Source organism: Haemorhous mexicanus, chromosome 13 (genome assembly GCF_027477595.1).
Source record: "Haemorhous mexicanus isolate bHaeMex1 chromosome 13, bHaeMex1.pri, whole genome shotgun sequence".
NCBI lineage: Eukaryota > Metazoa > Chordata > Aves > Passeriformes > Fringillidae > Haemorhous > Haemorhous mexicanus.
The window spans coordinates 18,992,172-19,016,719 of NC_082353.1; the positions used below are offsets into that span (position 1 = coordinate 18,992,172).

Below are 24,548 nucleotides of genomic sequence, written 5' to 3' on the forward strand. Positions count from 1 at the left end.
CGGTAGATTAGAACTTTGTGAAATATCTTCCTACAATATAACATTACAATATCACTTACAGTTTATTAAGAAATTTCTTTGCTAATTTAAACTAGCCCTTCTGAACTGTATCATGAAGACAGAGCTTTTTTTCCCAAGCATGCTGGGTGGAAGACTGTCACTAAGCAAGAAGTGCTATGCATGTGTTTGTAAGTCTTCTTGCAAGAGAATTTTAAGTAATCCCTCGTTGCATCCTCAGTATTTAAAAAAAACAAAAATTCATTTGAGTTTTCCTGAGTTTGGGGCTGTGCAAAACACTCTCAATATCAGCAAGCTTTGTAATGTTATTTTGTTTGCGTTTTGGTTTGCTTGGGTTTTTTCCCCTCATTCTGATTTTGGACCAGGAAAATGCTTGATATTTTAGCAGTAGTAATTGTCACAATTCAGGAATGCTCTATGAAAGATCTCATACTTGAACATACTGATAAAGGTTCCTAACTGATACTGATAATCACCTTCATATTCCAGATCTTTTTGATCATGAAGATGATGGAGATTATCATGATGCCTCAGGTTTTATCTTTTATATTTTTCACATTCTGTGCTGCTTCAGTGTGTAGTTCTGAGCTTCTTATTAGGGGATGGTGAGCTCTCTTCACAGAGCAGGGAGACAAAACAATTCCTTCTCTAGCTGGGGACCAAGGACAAATGCCCAAGAGCACAAACAACACGGGCTGAAGAGAGAAAAAGAAGGATGGAACTTCATAACCTAAAGCTGTAGACTCCAATATGCTAATGGACTAAAACTTAAAAAAATGTGAGACCCCGTGCTCAGTCATGCATTTTGTGACCGTTTTGCTTCATCTTGGGTGTAGTCCTAGCTGGGCTCTTGTGCTGCCCAAGGTGGATCCACGGAGGAGATCCTTTTAATAAATCCCTACTTTATTCTTTAACTCCACCCAGCCTCTGTTCTAGGGCAGCCTTCCCAAGGCATCAATCAGTATCAGTTCTCAACATGGATGGATAGAACAGTATCTACAGAAAAGCAACACTGCTGATGAACTTTAATTTTAATTTATGTGAGGGTTTTTGGTGGTGTTTTTTATGAAAATAGTTATAATTCCCTTGCCTGTTGTGCAGAGGTTGGAGACCTGCGGGAGCTGCAGACTCTGGACATCTCCACCAACCGCCTGATGACGTTACCCGAGAGGCTGCACATGTGCCTTTCCCTGCAGTACCTGACTGCAGACAGGAACCACCTGTGGTCTGTGCCCCGCCACCTGTGCCAGCTGCCCAGCCTCAACGAGCTCTCCATGGCTGGCAACCGCCTGGCATTCCTGCCCCTCGGTGAGTCCCCACCTGGGGGGTGGGAGACAGCAAAACAAAGTGCCCCCAGACATTAAAAACCAAGCAACAAGTGAGTTTCTTTGGTGGTCCCCGCAGACTCTGTTTATGGAGCTGTCACCGGGATCATATTGTTGGAAAATATGTTAATAAAAAAAAATGCAGGTTAAGGTTTCGTGGTTTTTTTTAAAGCTATCAAATTTGCTTTATTTTTAGCTAACCGAGGGGAAAAAGTTTAAATGATGTGCTTAAATATAGTACTGTGTAATCTGAGTTCCACCACTTTGGGTAATGATCTGTTTCTGTTTGCTGGATCTGATGATTTAACTAAGATTCCTCAGCTATGGTTTAAAACTTGTTGTGGAGTCCCAGTAACTCCCTATAAATTACTTTTCAGCATTAGGAGCGTCAGTACCACATAATCTGGTGCAGGTTTAGTTTGTGCTGTGTACAGGCATCCATCAAAATTTCCACAGTAGTAGCCCAGGGAGGAATTGATGTGCCTTTTGCTCAACTCTTTGAAAGTTTGGAAGAGTGGAAGCAGGTCAGGAGTGGGAGGTGCAGTCAGTGTGTGGGGGTTTGTTGGGGGCAGTCTCTGTGTGTTCCCTTTGGGAAAAACAAATCCTCCTCTCTGAGCTTGTCCCTTTTCAGCCCTGCCATGGGCTGATCTCAGCTGGGATACTGACACACATGCAGAGCTGCCCTGCCATCTGAATAGCCATTAATACTTTTTCTAGAATACAGAGTTTGGTGTTAATTAGGTGCAGATTAAGTGATGATAATCACATTGGAAAAAAGCTGGAAATTGAGATGGCTAAAAATGAGATCATAATTTCTAAATTAATTACCTTGTATAGGTTTAACTTAATCTTTTCAGTACTAGCAGTTCACTTGTTAAAGAACTTACTGATCTTTCTGAATTTTTTATCACCTTAGTTTTTATTGCTGGAAAGTAAGTGCAAATAATGTCTCCAGACAAAGTGTTGCAGTTATGTCCCAGCATATGTCATTATATAAATGAGAAAACGAGTTCCAGGATGCATCATCCAGATTCCACAGTACTAAAACAAGCAAATTGCCTTCCCTTATTTTGGCAAATATTTTTAACTCCCATGAGAGAGGAAGTTAAACAATTTTAATTTTGCAAAAATTCAGTAAGATAAGATGTGAAATTTTAAAGGATAAAAGTTTTTGCTACTTTTGCACTGCACTAGTAGCTTACCTATGAGCGAGCCATGACCCGGACGAGCCATAGATCTGCCAAAGTTTTAAGTTCAAAAGGAGGAAATAAATCTCTAATATAATGACACACCTTCTTTTTTCTTTATTTTTAGACTCAAATTCAAAACATTCAAAAGGAACTTTTAAAATAACGGGAAACATCAAAGACTGTCAATTGACCTTGTTCAGTAGTTCTTAATAGTGACTCACTGGTGAACATTTGGAGATAATTTGCTATCTGTGGATATGAAACTGAATCATAAATCCTAGAGTTCAGAGGAAAAGCAGCACAGTATAAATGTAAATGTTTAATCCTTCCTCTGAAGAATCAGAAGGCTTCAGAGTGGTCAAGATGTGATGAAATAAAGTAGAAGAGAGAGTGCATTGAAAAACAAAAAGATTAAATCTATCTTCTGTTGCTTGGGAAAATATTTGTCTTGGAGTATTGCTGAAGTTAAGGCATAATTGTAGCATTACTTCTGCTTGCTGCACATGTTGGCTGGTGGGGCTTTTGTGTTTATTCTTACATCCAACTTCACTTTACCAGTTAATGACTGATAAGGATGCTAAATAATGGTGAAAAATACTGCAGAAATACTTTCAAGTGATAGTAAAGCAAATATTGTCAAAACAATTTTTTACAGTTAGGGAGCTGTGTTGAAAAGCAGAGAATTTATTCATCTCCTGACAGAATGGTTGAGGTTTTTTTCTTTTTTTATTAGATGTGTCCATGTTAAAAGAAATACGCTTGAAACAAATTGCTTAATGCTTTTTAAAGCATTATTTACTTCATTTATTTCATGTGGTGGGTGACATCTACTCTGTCAACCCGAAGTCCATTCTGCCTTGTCCAAGTTTGTCCCTCTTAGCTGCCAGCAGAGCCTCTTGTAAAGTGTAGTGGAAATCTGCATTTTCCTCTTCCTGGATTGATGGGTGCAAGGTTTGTTCCAGCAGCAGCACAGCCCTGCTGGACAGGGATCAGGAGGTTCTTTGCCTTGTACATTCTTTTAAGTTTGCAGGCACGTGTGTCTTGGGAAAAACAGTGTAACACTTTTAATCAGTTTTAAAATACAGCAAAAATACCTGATCCCACTCCCTGACTTTCAGAACAGGACCATAAACAAACAGATGGGTAAACAATAGTGAATTAGTAATTTGTTTTGCAGAATACGCCTAAATCTTGGATATGCCAGTGTTTTGTAAAAATCATTTTTCAGTATTTCAGTTTATACTGAAAGAAATGAGACATCATGAATCTCAGCCTTTGGGTCTTCCTATTATACTAATTTTTAAGAACAACTCCAGAAATTCTATGTATAAGTTGAACTGGAAGCTGCATCCTGAGCAGTTGTATTATTGTCATGGTAACTTCATGCTGCCTTAGTAAATGGTCTTAGAAATCTGCTGATCATTGTATATCAATCTACTTACAACATAAATTATCTTTTGACAGAAAATTAACTTTAAATTTTTAGCATTACCGAGTGCTCCAATGCCTGAAAACAAATTCCACTGCAAGCAGAAATGTGAATCTGATGACACTGCAAAAATAAAAATCATTTGTGTAATAAAGTACAAATATAATTAAAATAGGCCATAAATTCTCAAGTGTACTGGCAGTACAGGGGATGTTATGACAGCAAATATTCAGTATTATATCACTTTATTTGAGGGTTTATGTGCACTTTTTCTTCAGAAAATGGGTCTAGTAATTATCAGTGCACAGTAAACAAAGGTCTTATTCTACCTCAGTATATGCTGCTTTTGTGTCCATGCCCTCACAGTATGGTTAAAAGAGCATCAGTGCAGCCACACAAGGGCTTTTGTTCCATCTTCAGCCATGTGGAATGCATATGCCAGGGCCCTGAGGTTAAAAAAAAAAGGAAAAAAAAAAAAGAGGGAGAAAAAGAAAAAAAAATAGAATTGGGGTTTGTTCAGGACTCATGGCATTTGGTCATTTCTGGGAGAGAGGTCTTTGATCTGGGAGGCTGGAAGGAGGAAAGTGGAAATGTTTTAGACACAGTACAGTGCTTGCAAAAGCCACATGAAAACGTTCTTTGTAGCTTTAGCCTTTTCAGAGATGGGCAACTTCCTTATTGCACTGAGTTCTTCACAAGCATGGTTTTTAGAGAACTTTTAACAATATTTGTTGGCTGATATAAGACATAAAAATTAATGTGGATGGGATACAAAGAGCCTTTCAAAGTGATGATTTATTAAAATTTAAACTTTATGGATAATGTTTGAAACTGGGAGAAAATCTTTTGGAGTCTAGAAGATGCTTGGTTATTTAATGCAAAGAAACTCTATCAAAGGAACATTTATAGTTACAGGCTATTTGGCTTTGGGAATTGAATTTTTCCTACTGAGATATTTTGTCTAACATCCAAAAATTTGCTTTAATTACCTAGGAAATGCAGTCAACTCAGAACTTAGAATCTAAACATAGCATAAGATAAAGACAGAGGGAAGAGATGAGATGCAGCCTCACTCCCCCCTCTCAGTGCATATGAAAAGAACAGCTTTAGGGCTTTTTTTGACTTGCCTGATTTTCAGCCCATTTGCATACATCTGTGTAGAAACCAGCAAGATGAGCCTCTTTTAAAAATTTTCTGCCATTCTCTAAATTAATAAGTTAAACAGTAGCACATTCAAGCTACCCCAGCAACCCATGGTTTCCTGCTGGTTTTAGTCTAACTGGCTTCTGCAACACGAGGGAACATTCTCTGAACATTACATGTCCCATCCACCTGCTACCTGCTTTAAACTGTATTGGCTGATTCCTCACCAGCCTTACAATATTTTATTGTGTTACATTGCTTCTGTGTTGCAGTATTTTTATTCATTGTAGGATAACAATGGGGTTTTGTTTCATCTAAAAATACCCCAGAACTTCACTAAACTATTTTCAGCCCTGCAATAGTGAGCCCAGATAAATCATCTGGTTGAGGTGATGCTCAGCAGCATCTCCAGCAGTGCCCATCAGTCAGCAGAGGGATTTGTGCTCCCATCCTGAGGCAGGACACTTGATGGATGCAGCAGATAGTTCTGTGAGCTGGAATGTCTCTGGGACAGGGTCAAAGCAGCATGTGATGGTTGAATGTGTCCCTTGATGTCCAGTGACTCTGCTTTGAACAAAGCCCAGATTATGGTCCCTGAAACCCCCACAGACTGTTGCAAAGCAAGGGTCTCTGTTAAAGGGGAAAAAAAAAACCCCAAAACTAATTTTTTTCTCTGTTAACACTTTTATTTTAGAAAAGGAGTTTCTTGGTTTTATGTTGGTATCATCACTTGTTCTTTATATCAAAGATTTGATATCGTGCCATTCCTCAGCACAAGCTTTTAAGGTTTCTGGTTCTCACAGCTGCCATTCAAATGGGTGGTAGCTGAAGAGATTTAGTATATTTTCAGATGGACACAGATCTGGGGAGGGATCACCCAAAATATCTGCACTAAGTGGTATTTAGGACCCTTGTGTACAATAAAACTATTCAGTAATAAAGAAGGGTTTGTATTACCTATTGTTGTAGCAGGGAATGACAAGAGATTGGTATTCCAAATAGAATTTCTATTCCAAAAAGAATGGAAATATCATAGAAATTGTTTTAATTTTTATTCTGTTCTTGGTCATGATTACAAAGGGGACAGAAGCTGTGCCCATTTCTCCAGTTACCCTTATTTCTGCCAGCCAAGGTAACTGATAAAGATGGAAGTCAGAATTAGTCAATATTAGTATTGTCTTGCTGTGGCTGATGCAGCCAAATGCTTGTTTATCTTAGTCTCTCTGAGGTCCTCATGAAAGTTTAACAAGTTGGGAGGCACACAGATTATTTGTGTTTTTCATGATGCAGTTTGTCTGGGTCACAGCTCTCCCATCCTGGGCAGAGGCTTTCAGACTTTGTTCTCCTGGTTTGTGCTTTGCACTAAATATAGAAACCTTTTCCTACCCCAGTGTCTCAAAGGGCAGGGAGTGCAGATGAGTTGGGCTGCCCAGCTGATCCTACACATCAGCTTTCTTACTAGTCCAGAACTCTTTCAGACTTTTCTGTTTAGCTCCGTTTGGTGTCTTTTGAAATGTCTCTCATTTGTTTTTCACTTCTTTTAATAGCAGACAGTTTTATCACTCACTAGACCTTGATAATAAGCAAAATTCTCATTTCTGAGAATTCTTCCAAGAAACCTAAATTTTCCCATTTAATTTTAATTTTCTAAGCCAAATAAAATGGATCCATACTGATATGCTTCTATCCAGAGGTATCTTAATAGATTTCTAGTCCACAAAGGCATTACTTAATCATGCTGTACTTGCTTCTTTTGACTACCAGCCATGAATATTTTAAGAGCAGTAATGCAATCAGCACACCTGCAGAAGTATTGATCATTTATTGCAGCCGCAACTTTTGATGTCTAACGTTCTGCAGTTAAATGCTTTGTGTTTTCTGGGGCTCTGTAATTCACTGCATCACACAGACTCGTTTCTGAATGACTGCACTTGTATTTGGTTAAGGCTAATGAATCCCAGCAAGGATCTCTCCTTGGAGAAGAGAAGGAGGGGGACAGAGCACATTCTTGTGTCTGTCTTGCCCACTTTCCCAAAGATAGAGACGCTGTGATTTCACTGACATGAGGCCACTTAATGAAAGCAGGTTTGACCTTATGAACTTGAAGTATGCACGGAGGATTTGAAATCAATTGTCCCTTTGCTTCTTCAAACTGACTTCAGAGTTTGTCAATGTTAAAATTTAATTATTTATAATGGGATTTTCAGGGCTTCTGAAAGGGGGCTTTGTTTTGTTTTAGTAATTTGAAATGCTTGCTTCTAAACAGCTTTTCAGCTCATCCATAATAAAACCATTGGCTGAAATTTTACAACTGAGAAGTACTAATTTATGTTTGCTTACATTGAGTCTGATTAGCTTATTTATAATTAAAGAGAATTGCGTTGCTTATAGTTGTCACTATGTCACCCTTTCTCCCCTTGACTTTTCTTGTTTTCTAAACCCAGATTTAGGTCGTTCTCGAGAGCTCCAGTATGTTTATGTGGATAACAACATTCACCTGAAAGGCCTCCCATCTTATCTGTATAATAAAGTCATTGGTTGCAGTGGGTAGGTATGAATTAATTCAGATGTCTTGTGTACCTGTCCCTGTAAAACTTCTCTATGATACAACTAGTTATTTTTTGTGTGTCTGTGATTGATTCAGAGCTAGTGTTACTTGGAGGGAATCACTGCAGCTCCCTGCTCTGTTTTATTTTTGTAATAAATCTTCTGTGTTAATTGCTGACTTTTGACTATTTTAGTATTAAGGCATAACAGTGAAGTTATTCTGAAAGAATTTGTAATAATAATGTAAGGTCTAGAGCTGACTTTAAAAGTTGGCCAAAAGTGTAGGCTTCACAGAGTTTCCAGAACTAAAGAAAGAACAAAATGATTTTATTATATTGTGGCTTCTCTTTGTTTCTAAGTGCTCACATTTCTGTAGGTTGTTGGTCATATCTTGAAAAGTTATGTGCAGCTCCTTCACTCATTTTACATGCCAGTATCAGCTTCTTGTAGGTCTTGGTACCTACTAACTAAAGTGACTTTTTTTAGGAGTTATGGATTGACAGGTTTATTTTTACATGTGGATTTTAAAAATATCCTGGGCTGTCTCATGTTTGTGGTTAGAATGCAAGAAAAAAGTGGTCTGTGTAGGACACTGGCTTAATTCTTTCTGCCCTGACACTGGCATAAATTAGGATCAGCACCCCTGATGAATGGAGCCTTACTGGTGTAAAACTGATCAGAAGAGGATTGTCCCCATTACCATCTAATTATAAATTTCTGGTATGCTCACTCTCAGCAGATCTCGCATTAAATATAAATTCCCTCTCTACAGCCTGCACTCTGCTGCAATATGGGAGATGCTGAGTCTTGGCATTTTAAGGTTTTTCTAATATTCCCATGTCAGCTGCTTGGTGATATTTAAATACTTGCAGTTGGATTACAGTTCTGCTGAACTGTGTGACTCGCAAGCTTTTACTAATTTTGTTTTTCAGGAAGGAAAAATTCTAGCCTTTTTTCTTTCAGATCTGATTGTAAATTGTTAGACAGACATTAAATTGACCTTAAATTTACCAGAATTGTATTGATTGTGACCAAAAATAGTAATGGTAATGCAGGAGGTGGTCTAACTGTGCTGCCTATTTCAGGTGGTTTTATACAACAACCATGTCCTTTTTTTAAGTTTTCATTTAATACTCAGTGAAAAGACTTTATCTTTGCACTGACCTTTGTGAAGATCCTACCAGTTCTTTTAGCTGTTCTTACGTGTACAGTACTGGTGAGACCACCTGCTACTGTTTCTGATACTATATTATAAATCTAGTACAGAATTATAGAACCTAGTCTTAAAAATCTGGTATAGAAGAGACTAAAGGAGTTGCAAGTGTTGCAATGAAATTGATTCTTGTAATGCCTCTGTGGAATGAAAAGTAATTTCTTCCTTAATAATGAATAGTTAAAAGAGATCATTTCTAGTAAGAAAAATGTTTGTATTTGTGTACCAAACAGATCCTTGTCATTGTTGTGAAACTATCTTGAAGCATTACAAATTTTTTTTTTTAAATTCCAGTATGAGAAGAGCACATATATATTGTTAAGAAACCAAAGGTTTTATTTGATAATGTGCTAAGAGACTTTAAAATTGTGTAATAATGGTCATGTGAAGAATTTCTGTGTTCTTTCCAAGAAAGCATTAGTAACCAGGCTAAGGTTTTCATGGGTCAGGCAAGAGTTGAAGATCCAGGCTTTAGTGCTCTGTCTGGCCCTCCACTGGAGAATAAAATCTGACAAGCTGCTGTTACTGACATAAAGCTTGATTTCTGAAAATAGAATATAAATTGCCTTGTGTAAGTATTGAATCTCTGTCTGGGCATCCTGCAGTCAGACTGACTGAAAAAAGTCTTTTATATGAGAGGTGATGATCTCAGCACTCAAAATAAATTTTGATCTTATTTTTTGCAGATTGGATTTCATAGTCCCCAGTTAGGGATTTGTCAGTCTTGTTTAAGGCAGCCAATAGGTGGTCTCAGCTTTTTTTTCCCCTCACTTATTTATCCACCAGGCTTCTTCTGCAGCTCCTGTTTTTCCCCAGCTGTTTAGACCATCCTCTATTCCAATTTTTAACCTCCATGGATTTTGTGTGTGGCATTAATAGCCTCACCCTTTACATGAAGTAGACCAAATGTCCCTGCTCTGAACTGCAGAGGCTGTAGTGAGTTCAGGGTTTGTTCCTTAGTGAGGTTGGTAAGGGGTTATTCAGCTTGAAAATACATTAGAGATTTATTTATTGTGATAACTTACTCATTGGGAATGGATCATTGGAATACTGGATCTCTGAATTCCCACTTATATTTTAACCTCACTAATGGGAAAGTATTAAATATTTAGCAAGAGGCTTATTGACTTGCTTGCTGTTTGATGCTGCTCTTTTTTGGTTGTTTCTCTGGGCTGTTTCTCCTTTAATCAGAAGAGATGAGGTTCTTTGTTGTCTGAGAAGTACTATGAGACTTCTTTCACATCTGATAAGGTTGAGAGTGGTTACCTCCGTTTTAGGTCTAATATCTGGGAAGGCTGACAAATTTGTGTTTCTGTTCCATTTGTTAGGACTGGCCCTAACAAGTTGCTCTTGGCTTCAAATTTCAGTTGTCATAAACAATTCCAATTCCCCTGTTGACTTCCCCAACCTCTTAGTAGAATTTTCCTATGCGTGTCTCTCTGGTATGATCGCTTGCAACAGGGATCACATAAAGAGTTATTATTTTTACTACAAGCTAAGTTTCTCTCTCTGGATCCAAATAACCTTCCCCTTCCATATATGATTTGGGAAGGGCAAGGCTAATAGACTTATTAGGATATCTTCCCACTACAGCATGGCTGTTGTTTTTATTTTTCCTTTATCTGCCTACCCAATGTCCTCCAAGGGAGCTCTGTGGATGGGGAAAGGTGTAGTACAGAATCACCCAGTGGCACATAAAATACATTTTTTAGAGGGGCTGGAGTTTGTCTCATGTGTTATGGTTGAGAAATCCATGATTGCTTTCAGCTGGTTGATCTGACACGGGAAGCAAACTGTTGGGTAGGAAACTGCTTCCCTCAGTAAAGGATTTACAAACAGAGGCTAAAAGGGATTGTCACGTGGCAAAGTAATGGGCACGTAGCATACGTGGTTCACCCCCTTGGGTGTGTTCTGATTTCTTTATGTTACTTGATGAGTAATTCCTCCAAATGTCCCATGTCTAGCACATCACAGAAGGTGGGAATCTGTAGAAACAGAATCATAGAATAGTTTGAGAAGGACCTTTAAAGGTCAACCCCACCATGCACTGCTCTCTGCAAGGAATCCTTGAGGGGTGCTGCACTGGAGAGCAGTATCAGACTTACTTTGGGTTGGTCATCTGGGTTTCCCTGTAAAGTTACTTTTATTATTTTTTTTCTAACCACTTTCTAAATGTCTTGTGTCCTTCTAGTTGTGGTTCTCCAATTCAAGTTTCAGAGGTGAAACTGCTCTCTTTTTCATCAGGCCAGTTAACTGTGTTCCTGCCAGCAGAGGTGAAATCTATAGGGACAGAAACAGATCATGTCCTGCCTTTGCAAGAACTGGCCATGAGGACCCTCTATAACACCTACTACAGGTTTCTGAAAGGTATGAAATTTTCTGCTTTCTTCAGATTACAGAAAGAGTGAAAGTGTTTTCTGGCAGTGATAGGAACATTTTTAACAGTTCTTCAAAGGCTTGGGCAAGGACTTATATTTTAAAAGGTTTGTTTAATCAAATTATATTTGAAATGCTGCATTAGAACAGAAATGTCCAATATAAAAACAGAGTTCCAAAGACTATTTCTGAGGTCAAGTAGTGCTTATAAATGGTTTCTTACTTGAAGCCTGTATGAAGAAGGACACCTTTTTTTGCAGGAGAAACTCTTTAATGGAAATAGGAGATGAGAAATACAGTTCCTGAGGCAAGATAAGATGCATCAGCCAACAATGCAGCTCCTTGCCAGGCAGCACACTCCTAAACTGGCAGACTTGTTATACATAAGGCAGAAGAAATGCGAGCAGCCCTCGGCCATTTCGGCACAGCGTGACAGCTGAGCTGCTTTAGTTCTGCCCCAATTCAGGCTCTCTGCTCTAAAGTGGCCCTTGGCTCATCTGGTTCTGCATCATGCAATCACATGAGTTAGCAATATCTGATGATAACCTGCAGATCTTCTCAGATCTGGATTGTTGTGACTCCCCACTGTTGATGCTATCTTGGGAATTCTCAGCTTTAAAGGTCAAAGGAGAAAGCGGAAGAGTGGAGAGTTCCAGTGGGAAGATTAGAGGGGTTATGGACAGGGTCTCTTTGTACCTTGGCCACTGGGGTAAATCCTCATTGCTTTGCCAGGAGAAGTGTACAAGGAGGTCTGCCTTTTCTCACCCACTTGTGACTTGCACAGTCATTTTTGGAATCCAGCTGTGTGGATGTGGTTCCTAAAGATGCCAGTGAACTCTGGTGTGGGAGTGGGAAGGTGATACTGCAAAATCAGTCAAAGGACTGGTTTGTAGACGGTTTTATACAAGGCTGTGAGGATTACACCTATTTTCAGCCAAGATGCAGAACCTGAAAAAGATGGATTTATATATCCATATACACTCACCCCAGCTATGTCCTGTTCTGAGTGACCTTATTAAAGACTGTGGGCATTAGCTCTGCAACAGCCCCGTTTCAGAGAGCAGGAGCAGGGCCTGTGTCAGACAGGTGTACGATAATGCTGTGCTGAGGAAGCAGGTGGCACATATGATTAAAGCAGCAGATTTCATCTGTCACTGCCTAAATTTGCAGTTTCAAGAGTGCTGTTAAATACTTGGCGGCTGCTGGGGAAGTGACAGAAGTGACTGGACTACTTTTCCTCAGTCTTTGCTTGGCTGCAGAGTGTGACCTTTTCTTTCTGACGCAAGTGTCCCGCTCGTCCCCTCCTTGGGGCTCTTGTGGTACATTGTGTCTGGGGTTCAGCCTTGCAGTGGTGGAAAGCTGAAACCAGTGTGATACCATAAAACTGATTTATCAGGTACTGCATCTTGTCTTGATTACTCAGCACCTAAACTCACTCACCTGTCTTGGCTGTCTCTGTTTCTAGATGGAGATTAGCATGTGGGGTTTAATTTATAAAACACTGTGTGGTTTGGGCCAGGCCTGGGAAAGTGATGGCTCTTTCCCAGGAAATGACCCTGGAGTCCCTTTTGGTGAAAATGATGGCATCCTGTAGGCTGTGGGGGAACACTTAACAGATGAGGAATGTATCGATCCTTTTAGAGTGGTCTCTTTGGTGGGGCCTGTGAGAATTACACTGGGCTGGATTGAATTTCAAGTAATTCCAAATACTGCAAATCTCTTTTTGCTGATGGTGGAGTTTGGACTTTGTCGTGAGGTTAGCTATCCTGCTGGATTGGTTGCTGAAATATTTTAATAAAATAATACTGATGTCCTTTTCATAATGTTGTATTGTTATTAGTTACTAAACATCTGTCTAGATCATCTCTGTGTCTAAAAATCCTTAATGATCTTTTAATCCTTTCTAATATTTGCTCAAGCTATAATATTTTCACCTGGGTATTTTAGCCCAGTTGAACTTCTGCCCACAGATGCTAAACTTGTACATTTAACTTCAACTTTTTGAATTTAGATATGGAAAGTACTATGTGTCTCACTTTAATTGTGGTAATTTGTATTACCTCGTTGTTTTGACAAAACCTTAAGAATGTGAGGCAGCTGTTTTCTGAATGTTCATGGATCATGCTTGTGTTTGCCTTCATCATGCAATCCTTTTATTATAAATATTTTTTGTTTCTTTTCTTCTCTAGATTTAAACTTTCTGACTCCAATCTCACTACCCAAAAGCCTCTTGGAATTGCTGCACTGTCCCTTGGGACACTGCCACCGCTGCAGCCAGCCTATGTTTACCATTGTCTACCCAAAGCTCTTTCCCTTGAGGGAAACTCCAATGGCAGGATTGCATCAAGGGTAATTATACAGGAAATTACACTGGGGTTTCGTTTAGGAAGAAAAACACCTTATGGAACAAAGCATATTCTTAAGGATGTTTTTTTTTTAAACTTAGCATTTCAGATCCAAAGTCCCTAGCCTATGATTGCATGTATACGTTGACAAATATTTTATTCATGAGTCAACTAAAATATTTCTGTTAGACTGTTAAAAGGGTCTTAGGATATGCTTGTCTCAGCCTGGTGTAAGACAGGAAAGGGTTTTAATAGGATGGGATTGAGCTGTTTGTGCAGCACGTGCCTGGCACTTCAGCACCCTGGGAAGGAAGTGGTACCTAACACCAGTAATTGCCCTGATGGTCTCAACCCTGACTTCAGATTGCCACCACCAAACAAAAAGTGCTGCAGGATCAAGATGGAAAAAAGCTCTCAAGCTGGAGCTTAATTAAAATGTTCTGCAGTAAAATATTCTTGTTTTAATTTCCACACTAATTAACTTGAGATATGCTGTGGAATCATTCTGCATAGGAACATATATTTTGCAGCAATACATTTTTTTAATAATACTTCAGTTTTATGGTTGTAGCAGTTGTGAAAGTGTCTGCAGGATTCACAAGTCAAGTGCACAAGCCCACACAGACTTGCTAACCTACTGGACAGTACAGTCATAGAACTCAAAAAGGGGATATGGTTCAGGGAATGTTGCCTTCATGTAGATAAAGATATAAAATACCTTCAAGGTGAGCCCTGATTGCTTTACAGTGATTCTTTCCCTAATCCTTATTAGTCTGAGTGGATACTGTAGCCTTCCATGAGCCATAATATCAATGAATCCAGTTTCTGCAATGGAAAAACATCATCCGAGGAATTTCAGCTTGTACTATTTGAAAGGTAATAAAAGGGGGTTTAAAGCTAAGTCACTTGGAGTTTAACAAGCAAAGGTGATGTTAGGTTCTTGTTAGAGAATTCAAGCCAAGCCATTAATTACAAAGCATATACCTAAAGGTGGTTGGCAGAAAGAAAGGTGCTCTAAAAAGGAAAGTTTTTGAGATTTCTTGTTGGTGTCTGTATAATGCAGGAACACCACTTAGTTCCTGGCCTGTGGAAATCCATTGATTTGATAGTGGATTTGATCTTCCATAAAAAGAAGAAACTGCTTTTCAATAGGAAGATCATCAATAAAGGAGAAGAGACTAATGGGTGGTTCAGGTTGATGGTACCTGTTTTACACAGCTGTATCACAGCCTGTTTTGCTGTGAGTTTGTAACACGAGAAGCATCTGATTTGTAAGCAATTCGGCTTTATGAAATGAAACAACTTAGGTATGCCAAATCTGGGCAGCAGCCAGAGGACTGCATAAATGCTATTTTGGAAAAGCCATCTTTCTTAGAAAGATCTGATTGCAGAGATTGCACACTTCAATTTGCCACTCTGTTACACTTCAGTCATATGTCGAAATTCAGTGGATTTCATGTTGAGTGAAATAATTAACTTCCATATTACAGTCATAATACTGTTAGTCATGTTATAATCATGCTATAAAGAATCTCTTTCAAACATTCAACAGTATCATTTTCTAAGAAAATGATGGAAAACTACTGGCTAGTCACTAAATCCATCTATTATCCTGAATAATTCAACAATGCGAGAGTTTGGACTACTTTGTAATTAATTGCTAAGCATTGCTCATTGTAGAAGATACAGTTACAAGATGATAGACATTATCAGTAGACACCTTTAGGAATTATAAAAGTTAAGACTCCACAAAAACATACTTTAGAGCTGTTTTGGAAGAACACTTTATTAACATTCAAAAATGTAATAATTAAAAATACGTATTTCTGCATGGTTTTCACTTGTTTCAAAAATAGTTATCATTCCTTTCCTTAGACAAGAATGTACTGTGTTCTGCAAAATGCCTTTAATGAATCCAATCTTAAGTAGCTGACATTTGATGCAAATCCACAGAAAATGAGATCTAAACAGGGCAGCCTGTCATCCTTATCTCTGTAGCTTGAGCACTTGACGTGGTAAGATTATGTGGAATTGTGGAGGTGTGATAGCTGGTTTAGAAAGATGTGAAGGACGGGGTTTCTGTTCTAAAGAGCTTAAAGTGACCATGAAAACACACAGGGTAGGATCCTGGGCATTTGAACAGAACTGATTAGCACATGCCACATCCATGCCAGTAACTCCTGCCTGGATTTCCGTATCACATTCTGTATCCTCTTAGAGGGAAGGAGAGTTACGTGTTGGACTGGATTTCTGTATCTGAAGAAGCACAGATGCCATGAGCACTGGGTAAAGTGTGATTTCTGGGTTAGTGAAAAACAGATCTGAACATTTTGAAGGCAGATATCTCAGTCCCTGCCAGGCTGGAGCAGGAGCAGGGTCACTGTGAGGCTCGGAGCACACTTGCACAGTGCCATCCCTGCTGCACTGCGTGGCACGGTGTGACAGCACTGCCTGTCACTCATCCTTTCTGAAGATCTGCTTGTTCACTCTGCTAACCAGGGAGGACACTGGCCTTCAGTCATGTCATGCCTACAAGTAGTAATTTAAGAAACACACGAGCAGGGCCGAGGCTGCCCAGCTATTTTCCTGTCAGCTGCTAAACCTGCTGGCTGTGACACTCAGGCACACCCTGCTCAGAGAGAAAAACCACACAGTGCTGCTCTAAACCCAGTGCATAAGGAACCAGGAAGGTTTTGAGAACCCCTGCAGTGTTTCCCTGCCTTGGTGTCAGGCACTCAGAGACAGCAAATGAACCTGTGCTTTTTCTGGGCTGTGGAGATGGGCTAATCCTGTGTTTTACAAACGAGCACGTTGTCTGTGTGGAATGGAGCCAGGAGCTTTAATCTTTACTGACAACTGTTCCCCCCCTCCCCTTTTGTATTTTTTTTCTTCTAGGAGGACAACTGTTAGTTTTGTGGCATACTGCTGCTCCACCCAGTGTCTGCAGACTTTTGACCTACTGAGTTGATAAACATTTCAACCTCCTCAGGAGTGGTGCCAGTGTAAAGCTGCGTTCGATGCCGTGTCCCCGTGGTACTGGAATACCGTGTGTGCTTGTGCCAAAGCAGCAGAAGTGCCCAGTCAGGAACACTCTGAGGCACTTAAATCCTGCCCTATCAAATCTGGATGAACTTCAGGAACTTTTCAGAAGTGTAAATACTGAGCTTTTAAAAGTATTAATTTCTTTCTCCTCCAAGGCAGCACACAAACCAAACACATTCACAGGCTCTGACTTCAGGATTTCCAGTATTTTTCAAATGTGCCTGATTTCAGGTTGACCCATTGCATCATTTGAGGCAGTTGCATTCCTCTAACTGGAAAAAGAAAAGTTCAGTTATGGCAAACAAATTTTCACTTTTTCATCCCTGTCCTCTTCCCGTGTACAGCTGCAATCAGGTGTATTGCTGTAAGCCTGCAGAAACCTTTGATGGATCCCAGTGACTTTCCCATAGAATTCAGCCTTACTTTCTCCTTCTCATCTTAATGTCTGCTGCAGCAGAGTTATCCCAGTTGTATACCAAGTCTTTGACAGTTCTCTGTGGTATTTAAATCCACATGCTAAAAGCAGATCTTTCTTTCTAGTATCATTAAATACCACAGTTATTTAATGGGAGTGACTAGGATATGTCTGGAGACTGAAGATCCTGTTTCACTGAAGGCTGGTACTGATGCCTACACTAAGGGCTTTTGCTCCAGCATGTTTGAGGGTGTGTTGTCTTTATTTTCATTGCTTTATTTTTAGAAATAGTTCTCCTTTTGTTCCATGGAATTCTTCAGGAAGAAGACAACTTTAAGTATCAATTTCCCTTGGAAAAAATCCAACTAGTAATATGATAGTAAACCTTTATATTTATTGTATTTTTACAGTTGCAGGCTATAGCTCTGCAAAGAGCTGGTCTTGATCTTTTTCTAGATTCAGCATTTGGCTGATTTGTCCAAGTGTGTCAGTGGATTGTGTGCCTTGGAGAAGGCTGGAAGTCCAGGAGCAGGTGTGTATCTCCATGCACAGGTATATTTGCACACATGGATACCTGCACAGGAGGGCTGGGACATTTGTTTTTATACATTAATGGCAGATTTGGTGCAAATTGCCACTCACTATCATATTTGTGGGAATCTTTTTTTGTTGCATCTTGTTTATTTTAAATAAAGGATGGAAAAAAGGCCCAAAATGCCTACGTGACTAAACATTTTGATTTTATACTAAAACAGTTTATACATGATCAGCCCCTTTTGATTTGTTTTTGAATATATAATATTTTTTTAAATATAATTTGTTCTTTTTTTTTCTATTTCTTAGGTATAAACCACTTGTTGATTTAGCACAGTGTGCTGGTCTGTGCAGTAGGTAGTTACAAGCTGAAATAGATATGAATGAAACAGTTTGTTATAAAAATGGCAAGATAAAGAGACTTATTTGGTAGTGTATTAGCATATGTTGTGGTGAGGTGTGCGTACTTTGAAGGCAGGAGGCATTAAAATGTTTTCCTGTTGCCAAAGAAGCATTTGTTCCCTCTGCAGGCTTCCTGGCATCTCTTCAATAAATAGAGTATCTTAAGAGCTTAAAAGAGTACCAAAAAGGCAGTTTTGAGGGTGGAATTTTTAGGTTGTGCATGTAACTTGTAAAAATCTTTCCTGGTTTTATTGGGTTGGTTTTAGAGAGTTGAATTAGCATTAAGAAATGTAGAACTTAATCATTCAGGAATGCAAGTATCATCTACTGCTTAAGAATTGTGAAACTTTCTAAAATAAATCCCATTTATTAAATCTGCTTTGCAGTAGGGGAAAGAGCCATGTCCAAGCAGCCTTGGTGCTTTTGGATTTCTGTCTGTGTTGTTTCCCAGGTTTGTTCCATGTTGGAATCCCAGCAGGCCCAGCCACCCCACAGGGTTCACTGCTGAGGCAGCAAAATCCACCTTCAGCTTTATCCTTTTCTTTCAGTACCTCAGAGCTGAGAAGTAAATTGCCCATGTACAATTATATCTGTATCAGAAATGTGCAAGTGTAGGACAGAATCCACTTTTGTAAAAACAGGTTATAAAAGCTGTGGTAGTGTTTCAGATATTAATTTTTGTACAATATTCAGATCAGGATTTTCAGTATTAATTTTTACTGTGGCTTCCTCTGTCTTTGAAGGAGATGTTTTCTTGGAAGTTTTTGTCCTCTTTTTATAGCAAGTTGTAGACTTGAAATCAACGTTTATATCTGAATTCAGTCTGTAAATACTATTTTGGAGTTAAATCTGGATGTGATCACCTAGAAGACATCAGCATTTGTTTTATTAGGAGTCAAGAAGAGTGAAGCTTGATTTTATTATTATAACTATTTATTTTTTTTTCTTCTTCCCATAATCTAATTATTTCTTATTGAGTCTGCATCAATCTCTTTATTATTGTCTCCAAGGGCAGTTCAGAAGAAATTTAGCCTGTTCTATAAGCAGGATGAATCTTAACTAACACTTTAATAGATGATATTTCAAGAATGGAATGTTCAATAAATAAATGACTTAAACATGCAATTGAAGCTGAAATGTCATACCCTATTTTTATAAAACAAAGAAGGGGAAAGCCAATATATAGACTGAGAATGCAGCTTAAATTCATGTTTGATGATTTGGGGGTTTTTTTAATATGAACAGTATTTGTATTCATCTGTATCTTTGGGTGATATTCTTCTAGATTAAAATAACTCCATTCTCACTTGTCCAAATTTTTCTAAAGTTGTTCTGCTGTAAGAGTATTTCATAACCAGCAAGCATGAGAGCCAGCTATGCAAATTGCAGAGATGGATTTTGTTGCTGATTGAACTGTGCATCACTGGTTTTTCAAGATGCCCCAATGCTTGAACTTCTCTTTAGTTAGTTTGTTTCTGGGTAATTTTTGATTTCTTGCTCTGGTTTGTCAGGTTAGTTCCCACTTAGGTAATTTTTTCTGTGTACTGCAAAACATCAGGTGCCAGATGTTGAAAAAAATGACCATCTAAAAAGTTTTTTTGTTGTTAACAGTAGATCTTAATTCTTCACTTAGGGTGGAAGTAGGAAAAGTTTTCTAGTTTTTTTTTTCTCAAGGCATTACAAAGAGAAAGGTGCAGGAGAGGGATGAGATAAAATAAGTCTTTAACTCGTTGATACTGCTATAAAGTTTTTCTAAGATTAACTCCAATTTTAATTAGGGGTCCCAGGCATAACTTTTGTTTAAATTGTCATAATAGGCACCATGTTAATAAAATTCCTACCCTATATAGAGGTAGCTTTTTGTTCTACTGGGAAGGAAATGGAGGAATCTCTGGCTTTGTTTAAAAATCCTTTTGAATGCTTTTGTCATGGACACTGTTACATTCGGAGCACTGTTCCTGGGAACCTTCTTCATCAACTCTCAGAGGATCAGAAATGCCCTTTCCTGTGCAAAGAGCAAGGTCTAACATAAAGAAATGTGTATTTTTCTGTTTTGATGCTTCTCCTGGGCTCTTACCACGGTTCATTACAAGCCTTCTATTTACTTGGTTGTGGTGAGGTTGAGATGTTGCTCTGAGCAGAGCAGTGCTGTTTATTGCCAAGTTGGCTTCAATTCCTGCAGATTGAATTCTGCTGAATCCCTTTTTCTGGCATTGAGGGGAGCACAGGACTGTTCTTACACTCGTGTGGGAGCAGCGTGTCAGGTTCTACTGACATCACAGCCCAGCTGAAGACTGCAGAGTGACAAACCTGTCACTAGAGTGGACAACTGGCTTTTGAAGGCCACTTTGGCCCACCAGAGTACCACTGATAGCAGAAGAACTTTTGCCCTGATGTCAGTGGACAATGGGTCAAGTTCTAGTTGATGAGAGGGAGGAATGTGTGTTGCCATCTTTATATTTCTTGCCAAAACTGGGACGACACCAGATCCATGGCTGCTGCTCTGTCTGCAGCTGCACTTCCATAATTCCAAGATGTAACTATCTTTGCCTCTTACCTCCCTCTTAATACTACTCATGTTGTTGCAAAATGTTATAGTTAACTTGTGATGGAAGAGGCTGAATAAATTGAATCCAGAGTTTTTATTACTTTTTTGTATTACAGACCTGTTTTGTAGGAGACCAAAGGTCTGGTGGAAAGAAATGGCAATGTTCATGTGAAGTCTTCATTGCTTTTGCTTTTATGTGCCCTTTTTTGGATTATAACTTGAACTCTGTTTGCAGCTGAGTTCATTCTGTGTCTGTGGAAAGCACATGTGCATTGCTTTCTTGCTGTGTATTAACCAAATGTCACTTAGTGTGAAGGTGAGCTTGCTAGATGGTTTCTTTAAAGTTAGTGGTGCAAATTATTGTATGTGCTTGTTAATAAACTATATTTTTGGATAGAATTACCATTCATTTAAATTAACTAAATTTTTGCTCCTGGGACTATTAAGCTAGGTTAGAATGTAGCATTTAATTTACATTTCAGTTCATTTGCATGGTAATTAGCTAATAAGTCTCTTGTCCCAAGGCTGAAGAGGTGGGGTGAAGACACTAAAAGCACTCCCAAGCTCGAAACACCACTTCAATTCATTTAATCCCTTTGTCTTAGACAATGTAGTTCATCAGATCTTGCATAATAGGAACAAAACCCATATGGAAACGTTACTTCAGACCCTTCCACAGATTGATCAAAAGGAAAATAAGTTTCTGTAGGGCTGTACTGCCACCCTGATAGTCCAGAGATGAGGCTGTGGTTCGTGGATTCCTTACTAAGCAGCATTCAGCAGCTTTTTTTCCTCATTTAACAGATATCATGGGAACAAGGCTGCCAAAAATAAGTAGAAATTAAGCATCTGTTTTTCCAGTTGTTTCACTCCTTGCTATGCAGCATTTTGCTTCAGTCAAAGCTGCTGCTCTCCATGTTGTGATGAGTTCTTTGAGCTGGGTGCTGTCTGGATTTCTGTGATTGTGTCGGGCATAACTCAGTATCCATTCTCCAGTGAGACCTGTGGTGGCCAAGGTGACTCAGATCAGTTGTAAACCTTGCAGGTTTTGGTGCTGTGCAAACTTCCCTGAAGCCTGTTTGGTAGTTTGTTTGCAACTATTTGCTTTTTTTGTGTTTTACAAGTGACAAGGTAACTTTTCCTGCCCTTGAATTGGAGGTAACCTCTGTTTGCCTGGCAGCAGGAGGAGGATGTGAGTCCCTTAATAAATGGGAGAACAACCCTTAACCTATAACTTTTACCAGCCACTGATGTGTCCCTTATGAATTAGAAAGAAAGAAATGGGAGAGCTTAACATCCTTTTCCTTTGCAATTAAAAGTACTTGGCATAAATGCAAGCTAAGTGGAAACTTCAGTGACTGAATAATGCTATTGTATGCAGGAAATGAGAGGAGCTGAGATCTCACTTGGAAAGGCACTGGATGTTTTGTGACTTCTAAGCCAAGATTTAGGGCTGTTCTAAATGTGGTGACATTTTGAAAATTTGAATGCCAGGTTGAACCCACTGCATCTGTGTCCCCCAACTTCATCAACAATTTAACGTTGCAGTAGAACCTTCTCTATCCTGCACTGAAGAGCCCCGCCAATATTCCCTCTAGCTGGCTCAGGACTATCAGATTTCTGTCTGCTGCTTCAGCAAGAAAGAAAACAGGAGTTGACCATATGCTTTTTTTATCTTTTCACATTTTAAATAATAAACCCCTCACGTCAGACTCTTTTAGCACCCATTGTGCCCTTCAGACCCCTCCTGCTCCCAGGCAAAGACCTTGACACATCTGTGGGAGATCTGGAGTCTCAAGAACGAAAGGGGGTCTGTTGTTGGAGGTGCTGAAGTGATTTGCTTTTCTGATGATGCCTTCCAAGTGGCAATCAAGGGCTAATTTCTCAAGTACCCTGATGCTCTTTTGTATGTTCATGAGGAATGTAAATATTGACTGGCTCTTTCTGCCAGAGAAAGCTGCCACTCCTGGAGCCCTGTCCTGGTGCTAAATATGACTAGGGCCACGTGATGAGGACTGGCCATGAAATCACAGAGTATGCTAAGCTGGGAGAGACCCATCAGGATCATCCAAATCCTGGCCCTGCCACAGGACATCCCAAGGTGTTCTGCTGTCATTTGCTGTGAACCTCACAAAGTTATTAGGAGGGTTGATCTTTTCTCTCAAGATCAGTTGAAAAAGATTTATTGTAATGAAAAATACAATACTGTGTTTGTTTATTGATCAGTGCTATGAATGTTCTCTAAGTGCACTGTTATAACAGCAAATCAAGCTCTTTGATTAAGAAAGCAAAAAACAAACATTGTTAAATCCCATTTTGGTGCACCCAGGGTCCACTGGGAACACTAACATTTTGTTTAGGAATGAGAAAGAGAGCTCATAATTCATCACAAAATGCAGGTATGGTCTAAAGATGCTGACAACATTGCCCGGATCTCATGAAAAAATAAATTTAAGAAGATAACCAGTGTTTCTTCTAGGGGTAAATATTAACCTGGTGTATCAAATATGCCCCATTTTGGTTTTGTTGTGCTTTGAACTCCTAAAATTCTGCACTTGTAGCTATTATTTCAATCTTACTAGGTTTCCTTTATACTACAGAGTTCTAACCATTGATTTTTACTGTTAAAGCCATTAGAAGAATCAAGCTGGATATTGTTGGGTCAGTTTGTGATAACTGTGATTGCTTTGCTGGCACTGAAGTTCCAAAGCAGTCTGAGCATGGACTTGAATTTGGCTGCCTTTGATTTTGCTGTGTCTCTGTTGGCTCTCCAGTTTCATTTTGCAAAAAGCTGAATCAATGGAGATGATACATGAAGAGAAGAATTACCAAGAAAAACAGCTTTAACTTTCTTCAGAAAGCCTGGCTTGGAATAGGGCTGGCAAGGTCTCCTATATGAATTCCAGGTAAATGCTCCTTTTAAAGCAGGATGAAAAACAGTGGGTTGTAGGCAGTAGAGAACCCCATGTCTAAAAGTACCAAGATTAATTATTCTCTATATTCACACCTTACTGTTCTATATTTTTGTTTCTATAAAAGCTGAGTAACTGCCCAATAGGGAGTTTAGTTCTATCTTACATCTTTGTAGAATTGAGATTGATTTTATACTTCTGACACGCTCATTACTCTTCACAGTGTAATGCCTGTTCTGTTTCTCTGCCCGTATAGTTGTAAATAATAGCCCTTGTTTCCTCCCTCAGTCTTCACTCCTGACCAGAAAATGTTGTTCTGCTTTCTGGTTGGAAAACAGACTCTGTTATGACCAATATTAAAGCAGTTTGTTACCTGCAGAGTGACACAGGTTTGTGCTCCACCAGAGACACCACCTAATCACATTTCTGCACAATTACCTGGATCACAAATACGTGTTCTCTTCTGGCTGCAGATGAACTGAGGGGTATCTAATTTGAATTAATGAATTAGTGTATATTAAATCGGTACTTTGTATCAGGTTTTTAGATCTAGCAGTATCTAATCCTGGCTCTTAAGCCTCCATTATGAAACATGGGGGCTCGAATTTCTCCAGTAGATCGGTCTAGACTGTAGCCAAACTTCTGTCTGATCCCTATAAAGATACTTCAGAGAAGGTTTAAATTGAAAACCTCTATTTAATTATCTCCTTTTTCCCTCCTCCCTCCAGGAGGCTCAGATGGTGCAGGAACTGATAGCTACTAGCTAGAAATGTCTTTCCAGGTCAGTGTTGTGCCAGCTGTCCTCCCCGCCGCGCCGGTGTCGCGCTGGCTGCCGGCCCTGCCCAGCTCCTGCTCGCTGGCCCCGAGCTGCCAAGATGAAAAATATTGATTCCAGTCCATCTCATTGAAGTATTATCATGAGGTGTTCACAGACATGCTGGGACTGGTCTTTTACTTACAGGAACATTTATCCAGGGGGATCTGGTGTGTTATGTAGCAAGAAACTGCAAGAGGCAGAATGAATTTACTGTTTTCACTTACAGTCAGTAGCCTGAGACCTTACTGTGGCTTTAGCTATTCTTGATTAATTTCATATGTGGATGCTCCTA

At 39.3% G+C, this 24,548-nt stretch overlaps 1 protein-coding gene across 6 annotated transcripts in view; it reads left to right on the forward strand.

Annotated features, from left to right (window-relative positions):
* The window catches only part of LRRC28 (leucine rich repeat containing 28), a 51,287-nt gene extending 30,660 nt beyond the window's left edge, over positions 1 to 20,627 (forward strand). For all 6 annotated transcript variants that reach the window (XM_059858613.1, XM_059858614.1, XM_059858612.1 and 3 more), the window contains 5 exons: positions 1,120 to 1,326; positions 7,550 to 7,652; positions 11,057 to 11,232; positions 13,431 to 13,590; positions 16,482 to 20,627. In XM_059858613.1, coding sequence (XP_059714596.1) covers positions 1,120 to 1,326; positions 7,550 to 7,652; positions 11,057 to 11,232; positions 13,431 to 13,590; positions 16,482 to 16,554 — 719 coding nt within the window. In that variant the 3' untranslated portion in view covers positions 16,555 to 20,627. The remainder of the gene's footprint in view (positions 1 to 1,119; positions 1,327 to 7,549; positions 7,653 to 11,056; positions 11,233 to 13,430; positions 13,591 to 16,481) is intronic.
* The last annotated feature ends 3,921 nt before the right edge of the window (positions 20,628 to 24,548 follow it).